The sequence below is a fragment of the Adelges cooleyi genome, unplaced genomic scaffold (genome assembly GCF_023614345.1).
Source record: "Adelges cooleyi isolate 19-005CV unplaced genomic scaffold, UGA_ACOO_1.1 ACOO_flye_CR_arks_rails_tigmint_CR_PRNA_23, whole genome shotgun sequence".
Taxonomy (NCBI): domain Eukaryota; kingdom Metazoa; phylum Arthropoda; class Insecta; order Hemiptera; family Adelgidae; genus Adelges; species Adelges cooleyi.
This window is the reverse complement of record NW_026095893.1, coordinates 16,295,007-16,307,683: the sequence shown is the minus strand read 5'-3', so window position 1 is coordinate 16,307,683 and position 12,677 is coordinate 16,295,007. Positions and strand designations below refer to the sequence as shown.

Sequence of the window (12,677 nt, the reverse complement as noted above, 5' to 3'; positions counted from 1 at the left end):
ATATTCCATACTTGGAAGTAATTTCATCATTTTTTTATAAATCAAAAACACAGTTTTATTCGAGGCTATTGCAATATTCTTTTATTTGTAACTTCTAACGTTTATTATACTTCTGATATGTTTTATTCAAAATGGTTATGTTACAAAATTGATTTACCATACCATTTTTAGATAATATATCTGTTTAAAAATTATGAAGTAATTGAGCTGCTGTTATTTTATTTTGGTGCAAGCATGTATTATGGATTTCAATATTGGCATATCATACATCAAACCTTTTGACTTTTTTCATTTATTGACATTTGTATTAAATTAAGTGGGTATTTTGTCTTAATAAATGTTTCTAAAAATCTGTTGATTTATGGAATGTGTAAAACATTTTCAATGATTTTGTGAAGTCCACCACTTTGCTGAATCTAATCGTTTCTTTTGTACATTTCATGTAAATCGCATAAAGTGATTAGGAAATTAAAGGTTATGATAAGATGGCATAATAGGCTAAGAGTTTATACAGGGTGACGCATAATGTAAAATCAGAATTCACGGTTTCGATTACCGAGACTGAGACTAATATTGTTACATAAGTTTGTAGATTGCTCAGTTTTCTAATTTTTTTTATTTTATGGGTATTGAAACAGATGCGACGTTGTTGAATTTAGCCTTGCAAATTTCAAGTAAGTTAAAATCTACCTACTCTTAAAAATTGGAAATTAGAAAAACAAAATACTGGAATCATCTCGTTTGCCTCTTTAGCTACATTAAATTATTATGTATCTATATACCTAGTATAAAGTGTGGTTAATTAAGGACAAATAATTAAACTTACAACGAATTGCCTTTTAGATGATAAACATACCATGCAGTGTCAATATAATAACTGATTAACATTTATAGGTGCGCAATATACCTTGCAGCAATTATTTTTTTAAACAATATATTTTTACTGACGTTAAACACGCAACACGGGTAGTAAACAAAAGCAAAACAATAGCAAACGACACAGTTGTCTTATAAACAACAAAATGTCGACATTTATTGTGATTAATATTTTATCTCTACAAATATGATTCCGCTATTGTATGGTAAGCCCTTTATAAACTCTTCAGAGTTTAGTGTATTAACACTTTTTGCAGTTTGAGATGTAGAGTTATAGATAAATATAATTGTACAGTTTTATAATATAGATTGACACCATAGTTTCTCATATTCATTTTACCTATACAAAAACCGTTCGCTTCGCTCGTACTAATGAGTGTAAATATGTTTTAACCGTAATATTTAACAATACAATATACCTAAATTAAATACCATTTTATTACCTATTATTATTGTTTTGAAAATGTTAAAATTGATAAAAGGTTCAAACCCGGCGATACTAGCCTGTTTGTTAATATTGTGTAATGGCCGTAACGGATTTTTTTAATAAATCCTCTGCCGAGTTTAAACGTATTTAATTTTTAATTAAACAATAATCAACGAAGCCTAATGGATTCAATACCCGTTAAACTTTGTCCGGTCTTGTGTAAAAATAATAATTTTTATTTGAAGCAGATTATTCAAGCATCCATTATTCCTAAAAAGTGTTTAAGAAGTACGCGCTATTTATTTTTAGAGATGTTGATTAATGAACTTACCGCCTTTTCTATTTTTAATCTATTGCTGATATTGAATTGCTTAAAAAATGTATTATTTAATGTGTACAATTCACCAACACTAGTACGGCTCGTAAGTCGTATCATGTTTTTACCCATTTTTTATGCCATCTGTCTAGACGAATATTTTATACTAGATTAATATTTCAATTTTGATAACGATGATGATTATAAATAAATAATTATAAATCAGTACTTGACAATTTTTTTTAACAACAACATTTATATTTTCTTAGAAAAAAACAAAATTATGCACAGATCATATAATTGAAAATTAACTAAAGTTCAAATTATTCATGGCGGTCGACTAACATTTTACATTAAATGGTAAATAATGTAAATTTATACTATAGATAATCTAAAACATTTTATTAAAATCTTTTATTGAGATTTCGGTTAACAATATATTTATAATTTATATAATGTCATTTTTTTTCTACAAACAAAAATAGATTTGGCACCAATCATTATACATAATTTAAAAGTTTAAAACAAAAATAAATATATTTGCATATTATACACAACCCACCAAAAGTTTGAACACGCCTATTTCTACAAATAAAGCTTTCATTTTACACAATTTTTCTGTATTTGAATAATTTATTTTTAAAAAAATTGTAATAAAAAAATGGTTTTTATAATAATTAATATTTCAATAGCGTATTCAAACTTGTCGTCGTTGGTGTAGATATAGGTATACATATATATATATATATATATATATATATATTATTTACTATACACAGGAATTTATATTTGATAAAACCAAATCATTTTAAAACCATAAATTATAATAAATATAATTTGATTTCTATTACTTAATATCTTAATAATTAAAATGATTATTCTATGGTATCTTAATTGATTCTGGAATTTGGGATGGAGTAACCAAATCAATTTTTATTCAAAACCCATTTTTTTTATAACAGTAGCCCTCTTTGTGAGGTGCAATAATAACAATATTTTCATAAATTCTAAACAGTTAATGAATAATTTTATCTACAAAATCACGGTAAAAATAATTTCTACTAAATAATTTAACTTTCTTATCTACGTATCTTTTGATCTATATACATGTGTGTTAGTTTTGTGTTTATGTATTTATGTCTTTAGTATATATGTTTAATAACAACCATACGTCCGACAAAACAGTAAAAATTTGGATGATCCGATAAAGTCAACCCTTTATTTTATATTATAAGCAAAAAAAGAAAATAATTATTAGAAAAAAACAATAGTATTCCTTCTAACGAGTTTGACCCTAAACTATCACTGGTACAGATGACACTCGTCAGAAGAGGACTACATGTTTTTAAATAAAATTTTATCTTCGTGAATCTACATACATCATAACCATTTTATAATTATATAATCTTAAATTTTAAACATTATAATTTAAAACGGAAAACTACAAAAACTGGCCGTTTCACATAAACGTTTAACCGTAGGTATGTACAATAATAATATAACAACAACTCTAATAAAATAAAAATAAGTGCCTTTTTAGCTATCTAGACGTTGAACTTGTTTTAAATTTGGTAAACCATTAATCGTATATTCGATATGATTACAAGTAAGTTATAAGGATCTACAGGCGTATAATAAATACATTTTCACAACCCTTAATTTTCTTCACAGTCTGTAAGTATTTAAGTTTATAAAATATAATTTGTTTTTTCTTTAAGAAGTATAAACGAAAATGAACAATATTATTTGGCTTGTCTTTCAGACGTCGAAAATCTCAATTTTGAAATAATTCTTGTTTATCTGACAAAAAAGGAGATCATTACTGGTATTGAAGACAAAATATATTTAATCAAAAGTTCTTAGATTTGGAACCATTTATGGTCATAACTAATTTTTCGATTAAAATATCTCAATTAAAAAAAAAAATACTAGGTTGAAACCTAAGCTAAACATTGTTTTTCTTAGAGACGTGACGACATAGGAATTTAATAATTTCCTATAAACGATTGAATACAACCAAAAAAATGATAAAATAAAAGTTTTTAAATTTTCTGCGTATAGAATAACAAGCAAAAATAGAGACGAAAGCTTAACACAACTATAAAGGAAGAGCGATGGGGTGAAAAAAAAACAGCCACATATTGTTATCCATAAATCAATTATGAATTAATATTGTAGTGTCGGTTGTACTTTGGGTGTCTGATATCGTCAATAAATAGAAGAAAAAAATGGATTATCATAGTCATTCTAGTGAAAGAGACATATGCGATTAAATTGTCTGAATGCACCAATTCTTATTAATAGTAATAATAATAATAGTAAAATAGTAAAAAAAAAAAAATTTTCTCGGCTTAGCGAAATCAGAAATGGACATAGTAGTTTAAATACTTTTCAGTAATTTGTATTTTGTGTGTCAATACTTTATATTTTAGGATACAAAATACTTTTTCATCAATTTGTTATTACCTATTTATAATGTATTAAGTTTTACGGTGTTATATTATAACTGAAATTATATTTATTTGGATACTATCCATGTTTAATAATATACTGTTACATTAATGGATTCAAATAAGGTTCATGCTTCGGATTACGTATAACTTAATTAATTTTCCTAAACCCTTGCGCGCAATTGATTTTTGAATGCTTGCAATACAAGGATTTAACGTTTTTTTTTTTTAAAAAAAACATGTTTTTTGGCTTATATTTTTTACGACATTTTTAAAATAAAAAAAATATTAATAATTAGTATTTTTTGTAATATTAGCAAAACAAATTTTTTTTTTACAATATATTTATAAGTAATTAGTAACATTTTTCACGATTTGTTTACACAAAATGTATTCCTAATACAATACTTCAGAACTGTTGGACATAAAATCAAATTTTTTCTTATCGCTATCTAGAACTTATTTTTTTTTATCGTCAAATTATTATTTGGTAACCCGAAAACTTAACTATCATATTTTTTAGTATTAAAGTCTTAAAATATCAAAATTATATTACTTAAAAAAAGATCCTTTTAAAGCAGCATGTACGTTTTTACCGGATTAATACATACATTCAAAATTATTTTAGAAAAATCTATATGTTTAGCGTAATCCGAAGCTTTCGATTTGTTACGCCTAATTTAATTCAACTACAAAGTATTATTTACTTTATACAACTGATATTTGTAGAGACGATTATTATTAATAAGTATAAATTATAGCTTTATTTATCATTAGAATTAAAAGTATTTTGTATTTGGTTAAAAGAAAACTGTACTATAATTGCCCATTCTCGTTGATACGCTTATCAAAATTACTGGTTTGTTAATTAACACATCTTACTATTTGTCTTGGACAACATCACTTAAACGGCAGCTTAAACATTCATACCGTAAAACATGACTGGGTTCTTTGGTGGAGGTGGTGGTGGCGTTTGGGCGACAGAAGATATATTGTCGTGGTCGCTAAATTCTTGTGGTACTTGCCTACTCCGCGTGGGCGACGTCTGTTTAAACAACTGTTGTTGATGTTGGCTTTCGATGGCAGATGTTGGTTGCATGGTCGACGGCGGCGGCGGAGGCAATTGGTAGAACCGTGTAGTGGATATGGCCGCTGTCTGGGTGCCGCGAGCTATGACAAACTGTTGACCGTGGTGGATGCGTGCATGGCCGTGCTGGTGGACGATGTACTCGTTTGGGTGCCGGACCACGGGATGGCCAGCGGCCGCTGCCGCCGCGGCAGCCGTAGTCAACAGATGGACTTGTACGGGACCGACGGCTTGGTACGGCACTCTGATGGTCTGTTGTTGGCCATGAGTCACTCTGATGATGGACCGCTGAGCGGCGGCCGTCGCAGCAGGATACGACGGTGGCGGCGGACGCTCACTCTGGATACGCGCCTTCACCACGGCCGTCGGCTGCGGTGGCGGATATCTTTGAGGTACGAAATCGGGTTGGCCGTCAACAGTCGGGTAGTAAGGCCTGTTGGCCGGTCGCTGTTGTGGCGGTTGATTTTTTATCAATATCTGAGCTGAAAATCCCGACCGGATGCCGTGCACTTCTGGTCTCCTGTTGAACCCGTAATCGTCGTTCTCGTCGTCTTCGTCTTCGGCGGCGTTGGAGGCGTTCGACCCACCAGTCGGCAAGTATCTCTTACGGATTTTGTCTAGTCGGCCGCTGTCTTGTTGAACAAAAGCGGCGAGTTCTTCTTGTCTCTGGCCAGAAGCCGACGGCTGTTGTTGAGTACCGGCCACCACATCCGGTTGCGGGGGACACTGCTGTGGCTGTTGCGGCGGCGGCGACTCTTGCATGATCGGCGGGGAGGGATGTACGTTGCCGGACACGCACGCCGTGGCCAGCGTGGTCAAAAAAGGTTTACCGGACGAGTTGGACCGAACCGGAGGTGGCGGTGGCTTTTTGCCGGTAGAGGTCACAGTCGAGTGTCCGTCGCATAGGTCCAACAAATTCGGCTTGTTCGAAGGTTGCTGTTGATCCGGCGTACCATGGTCGTACCGATTACCGCCGCTATTGCCAACCGAGTCGGGTGGTTTTTTATACGCCGGGCCAGACGTCGCCGTTGCCGAAGATTCACAATGCAGCAATACGGCATACGGCGGGTCTGGCCGTTTGTCCGCCTTCTTCGCGGGGTCTTCCTGATCCTCGTCGCTGTCACACGTCAGTCTCCGGATCTTCTCGATCAGCGATATCTCCTTGGCGTCGCCGAAATTATTTTTCTTGACCGACGTGTTCCGGCGCAACGTGCTCCGCTCAATGGTTCGGCGGATCAGATTGCTGGAAGTGCCGGTGTCGTCGTCGTCGTCGCTTTGAGGCTCTTTGTACCCGTTCAACGTACGGCTGTCGAAAGCCCGCAACGAATCCTCCGTAATCAGGTACTTGTTCAACAGTCGGGCGTCGTCGGTCTCTTTGATGCGCGTCGGCGGACAGACGAACTTTGTGCTCGGGAATAGTTGACGAACAGCCGAATTAGGATTCCGGTTATTGTACACCATCGTGTTATTGCCTAGCCTAATTATCACGTACCCTTCGTCCGCCGGTACCGACGACGCACCCGGTCCTGCGGTTTTTGACGCGTCCTCCACAACCGTTGCCGCCGCCGTCGTTGGCTTAGCCGCCGTAGCGTCTTCCGAAGCACCGTCTTGCCCAGGCCTTTTGGTCGCCTGCACGATTTGTCTTTCCGTTACCGTGGTCATGGTAATCGTTTCTACTATACATCTGGGTTGAGCCGTACTCGTGTTTGTATCACAGACTGTGTTTGGTTTCGGTTGAACAGCACCTGACGCTGAAGACGTCGCCTTGAGCTGCGGTTGTTCATCTTCTGGAAAAATAAAATACACATAACTTATTGTAATTTGGAGTACATAATATTTTAAGTTAAGACTCAAAACTTAAATAATCTACCGTCTTACTAACACGACTGACAAGTATTGTATAGTATAAATAATTATTGGTGTTCGGTCAAAATGAGTCAGATTTTTGTCGAAAATGAGGGCTTAACTCATCCGGACGGTAAAGTCTAACATACAAGTGACTCAAAATCCAAAAGAGTTAAGTCATTTTGGTTGTTAACCATTTTTTCCTCAAAATATTCCGACCACAAAAACGATAATAATTTAACATTACTCGAAAAAACATGGATTTGTAATAAACATGGACATTTAGTTATTATTTTGACTGAGCACCCAATTGAATAGTGAATTGTGCCAATAACAAATACACGATTAACCGTTTTTTATTGAAAAAAAAAATAAACGAATTTGCGTGTAAATTTCCGGGTTTTCAATGAAACGTTTCACCGTGTAACCATTGTACGGTTTCCGCTGTAACTTGTGGGTTCGCCGTTTGAATAATAAGCTGTCGACTGAAATCGAAAAGCGTAATACAAGGCTTTTGTAACGGATTTTCCCCGAAAATAGGTCACGGGCCGGGTGAACTTTCTACTCAAAGCGTTCCGATACTGTTAGTACCTTAGGGACGGATAAGCCAAAAAAAAAGAAACCTTCGCAAGAGGATAACGTACGCACACAAACACACACCCTCATATCCACATTATAATGTGTAATATGTATATTATTATTATATTATGCGTGTTGTGTATGGTGTGAAAGAACTGTGTCTACCGTTTTTCTTAAGTATCCTAGTCCCAAGTTTTGTTGTATACGTACTAGGCCGAGGTGGCGGTGTGCTTTCTGTATGAGGTTTGTTGGTCTCGCCCATGTAAGACGCGGGACAGCCGACTGAATAGTAGGGCGACATGTCGGGATGCTCGTCGCAGCAACGGTCTGTCACGTCTGAATTGTACGCCGCGGTCAACTCATCATCTGTAATACAGCAATTTTATTTGTGATTAGCGTTGAACATAAAAAAAAAATATAATAATAATTGAACACGTGGAAAACAAATGAGCACAACTTGTGGTTTTGGTTGAGTAATAAAATATTAAAAACCACCCTTTACCACAATCAAATAATAAGTACCAACTACAATACGGACTGAACATACATTAGTGTTGAATTGGTTCTATGTCTTATAGCAAGTATTGTTTTAGTTAATTTCACATTTAATCGTGAATATTATGTCCTCGCTATTCTCTCCCTTCGCCTATCAGTCAATTCTCATATCAATAATCTTTAATCTGTAGATTTTTGATCAATAATCTCTTATCAGCTGATTCTTTTAAAATGAATCGCCTCTCTTCCCTTCCCCCACCCCCACTCTACTCTTCTTCACTCATTCCTGTTCATTGAAATGATAATCTGGTGTACGTTCAAAAGCCTAAATATCTTGAGCTTAATATTCCCTATGGACGTTTCACTATTACAACGCAGTGTATACTATTTTTTAAAAATATAATATAGTATTTGGATAGTAGCATGGAATAAGTAAAATATAGAACTTTATTAAATTTTGGTTTAAATCATATGAACCTAACGAACATTTAAAAGTGCATAAAAAAGTTGAGCATATTGATTTTGAATTTTTGTGTATTTAATTATAAATGTTTATGTTGTAGTTAAATATTGTCGTTTCAAGCCATTTTTTTTCAAATATATTACCTTCTAAGATAGTAGATACTAGTAATATTTTGTACTAATAAATAATTGTTGTTATAATATAACCACCCGCCTAAATATGAATTCCATTTAATATCATTCGCTTGATAATTAGTATTTTCAATTGAATGTTATCAACATTTTTATAGCCCTGCGAAATTTCTATTATTTGGATGGATCAAGATTTTAGTTTGTAATTTTATTCAAGGTAATGTACTTTTACTGGGTACTATTATACAAAAATGTAGATGCATTGATCGATATTATTTCTTTATTCATTTACCATTAATCTGCCCTCCTAACATATATAATACAATAATACATTTGGAACGTTGTACTTTTTTTTAAAGGCACGTTCAAACTTATTGTGGCCAAACTGTTGCACGATCACTACCTATAAGGTTTATGCGGTTTTATAATAATTTTCCATACGCATTACGGTTGCAAAAAAAAAACACAACATCTAAGTCGATTTTAGCTTTGTTTCGATTTTTTTTTCCGTTGTTCCTATTGCAATCGAAATATGGGCTGGTGTTTTTTTTTTGTAACAGGTTAAAAAGGAAGTCAGTGTGACATAAATGAGTGGACGATCAAGTAGAACAATGTAATGAGAATGGAAAATCAATTACAAGACGAGATGTCGTCATTTGTGTAGAACAAAACGGAACCGCTACGTTGTTTTTGGTCGTCGGTGGATTTTTTTAATTTGATTTTGTGCCAGCAAATCTTTACGGCGTCCATTGTCGACGACCGAATCCAAATCATGTTCACTACACACTTCCACTATGGGAAACGCGTGGAATCCAAATCTAAACGGTTTGTGTGTGTGTTTTTTTTTTTGCTGTGCGCGCCAAGAAGGAAAATCAATTTTGTGTTCTGCGGTCACGCTTACCGCGCAATAGGAATACACGGCAAATGTAAATACTCGACACTTACCGTGGCGGTCGTACGACGAGGGCATGTGCCTGGGACAACCGTCTTTGTAGCCGTCCGGCGGGCTGAGCGTGGCGGGCTGTTCCTCGTACGGGTCGAACCGTGGCCGCCCGCGGGCCTCTTCGTCGTCCAGCCACGGTTGAAAGCAAGCATCGTCGCCACAACTGCACGGGTGCTGCGACCAGAAGTCGAAGTCCTCCTCGTCGAAGTCGCAGTCGTCGTCCCTAATGACGATCACGTAGTCCGATTCGAAAAACGTGTTCATGTTCTCGTTGAACTGCACGTGCCGCTTGCTCTTCGAGCCGGACGACTTGCGGCCCGTACCGGTCCGTTTTAGCGCCGACTTTATCGGCCTGGGCCCACTGCCACCGCCGCCGCCGCCGCCGTTACATTGGTGTCCGTCGTCCGCGCCGCTCTGTGCCTGTTCGGCGGCGTCTTTCTTCTTTTTCTGTTTCATCGTCGAGGCCGCGTCGTCGCGATCCGCGTTTTTGGCGGCACGATGTTAACAGCTACCGGCGCGCACACCTTTTTCGCCAACACATCCTCGCGGTCTTGACGATCACCAGCTAGCTATACCCGAACTCGTTCATCCGTACACGTTCCGGACACCAATCGGACCGCCGCAAACGGTCATAATATTAACGGACGGTCGATTCTGACAATAACGATGCGGAATCGCAATATGCACTATGCGAAATCGAATTATTACAAAAAAAAACGTACGTAACGCGCGCGTTCGTTTACTGTGCAGCTTTACGCGAACGTGAATGTGCAAACGTTTTCGACGGGAGTGAATCATATGGCAAACAGGTCGATAATGCCGAGCACTCTCGTTAGGGACGCCGCGACGCCACCGCCGCCGCCGCACCAACCCTCTGGTCGCTCGTGGAAGCCGCACCCTTCCACGCGCCGCCGCCCCCGCGGCCGATCGCCACCCACAAACATAACTAACGGCGGTAGGCATACTACAAAAAAAAATTGTACTCGCGCCGCGACCCCGAAAGCACCGACGAGTACACGTACAGTGTGGAGAAAATAGGAGAACGTGCCTTCCTTACACGTATACAAGTAACCCCCGCGACTGGTGTAGCTATTCACGCGAACACGCGACTTTTGAGCTACTGGTTGGCGCACTAAAACTCGTATTCGATGGCGGAGCTTCGTGCCGCGGAAACGAGACTTTTTTTTTTTTTGCCAACGAAACGGAATTATGGCACTGCGATCAACAGTTGCTTTATATTTATATTCACATTATGTAGGGCAGAAGCCGCAATGCGGCGAATTTGCAAAAAAACGTTTATAAATTAACAATAATAACGTTTTATATAGTTTCAACAAAACGAATGTCTTCTTGTTGAATCTAGCAATGAAAAGTCTAAACTTTTTTTTTTTTACAACGTTTAGCATTAACGACTGAATTATTGGAAAAGGATATTGCGATGCGGTCGTTTCCCATTGAGAAAACGGCATTAATTCTTCCTAATGATTTGAAAACGTTCATAAGTTCTACAACCATTATTTATTTTTCTGTGTTATTATTACTTATGAGTAAAAAAAATAAAAATGATGACATCACATTTAAATACAAGTGTTAAAAAACTATTTTTAAAAAAGGTTAAACTTAAAATATAATTTGTTGGTTAATAATAAAAAAACAAGCCGGTGAGAGAACCTAGATAAAGTTCTCATTGGTTTAAATATGTAAAAAAAAAATTGTCTACGATTAATGTTTAGCCAATAATAGAGAATATGCGTAGCTATGTTTAGATGGAGAAAAAAAAGGTCCTTATTACTGAACTTATAATGACACATCACAGCTTAACATTTAAATAAGAAACTGCAAAAAATTGCCTATATCTAACCCCTTAATAAATTAGAGTATGGCATTCTCTTCAAAGTTCAACATTTTGAAATATACCCGAATTAGTATGAATTATTTAAGGTAGTCCTCACTATGGCCAACCTTTAACTGCAAGTTTTACCATAGTACTGTTAATATGGCAATATCAGTTTGATAACAGTTTATAATTATTATATTAAAATGTATAATCGCGATTAGGCGTGAAATAAAATACAAAGTTAACTGTTTGCTCAGTATTATTTTATGAATGTTATTCCTTACATGTTAGTTAATCTATAAATAGGAATAACTATTAATTTGTACCTATTACAAGTGACATAGAATATGAGTGCATAAAAAAAACAATAGAAAAAGTGTAGAGTACTGCAGAGTGAATAACACAATGCGCAAAGTACAGGAACAGTACATTTATTAATTAAGTATAGTTTTTACACGATAGGTGCGTATATGAAAATGATATCATTTATGATAACCAATGTATTTTATTGCTTGTATTATGTTTCTGTTTACAACACAATAAATATTTTAAGCTAAGTAACACTTGCATAATTGAATTGAAAAAATAAACATTTTTTTAAAAATAATTTTGAACTATTATTTTTTTTTTTTTAATTTAATATATTTATTTTTTATTTCTCGTATGTTTACTTTCAAAATTATGCCCAAATAAATAAATCGCACAAAACAATAGCTCGAGCCAGTGATTTTATTGAGTACAGGGTTTTTGTTTTTATAAGATTAGATAAGAATTCTTATGACGACTCTTTGTAGAGTGTTAAAATAAAACTGATCCTTTCTATATTAAATCAAAATTTATCTAAATAGGTAATTGCGTAATAATTGATGTAAGCTATAAACAAATGCACCTCGCCGTTTAATTATTTTATCAATACATTCTGACATTAAATGAATATAATGCACACAATAACATGTACCTCAAACGATCAACATACCTGTGTACAAATATTTTATACTATTGTTATGTTCCTCTATTAGTGTTATTTTTAAACAATTGACACAACTATATACTAATCAATCAGTTAGGTGACGAAGAGGTTAAAAATTAGATTTTAATCCGGACAATAACAACCGCGGTATTCTAATTTTGTCGACTTTATTTACAAAGCACATGCCACTTATTAAATATTTATTTAAATGATGTCATGCATTCTGTTCATTAACACAAATATTAACTTATTCAATAT

At 35.1% G+C, this 12,677-nt stretch overlaps 1 protein-coding gene across 2 annotated transcripts; it reads right to left on the bottom strand.

Moving 5' to 3' along the window:
- Positions 1-2,395: 2,395 nt before the first annotated feature.
- Positions 2,396-10,405, bottom strand: LOC126835272 (uncharacterized). Of its 2 annotated transcripts, none has more exons than XM_050567747.1 (3): positions 9,615-10,405; positions 7,791-7,946; positions 2,396-6,943 (listed from the first exon to the last, which is right to left on the bottom strand). In XM_050567747.1, the coding sequence occupies exons 1-3, from the start codon at positions 10,066-10,068 to the stop codon at positions 4,986-4,988; spliced, it is 2,568 nt and encodes an 855-aa protein (XP_050423704.1). In that variant the 5' UTR covers positions 10,069-10,405; the 3' UTR covers positions 2,396-4,985. The 2 variants fall into 2 exon arrangements, with proteins under 2 accessions (XP_050423704.1, XP_050423705.1); XM_050567748.1 differs by having other exon boundaries at positions 2,396-6,940.
- Positions 10,406-12,677: the final 2,272 nt, after the last annotated feature.

Bases quoted from the DNA above. Each gene is read 5' to 3' on its own strand.
- LOC126835272 (XM_050567747.1), bottom strand. From the start codon at position 10,068: ATGAAACAGAAAAAGAAGAAAGACGCCGCCGAACAGGCACAGAGCGGC. The intron at 7,947-9,614 runs GTAAGTGTCGAG...GCTGTATTACAG, and splicing joins CTCGTCGTACGACCGCCACG to ATGATGAGTTGACCGCGGCG. The intron at 6,944-7,790 runs GTACGTATACAA...TTATTTTTCCAG, and splicing joins CACACCGCCACCTCGGCCTA to AAGATGAACAACCGCAGCTC.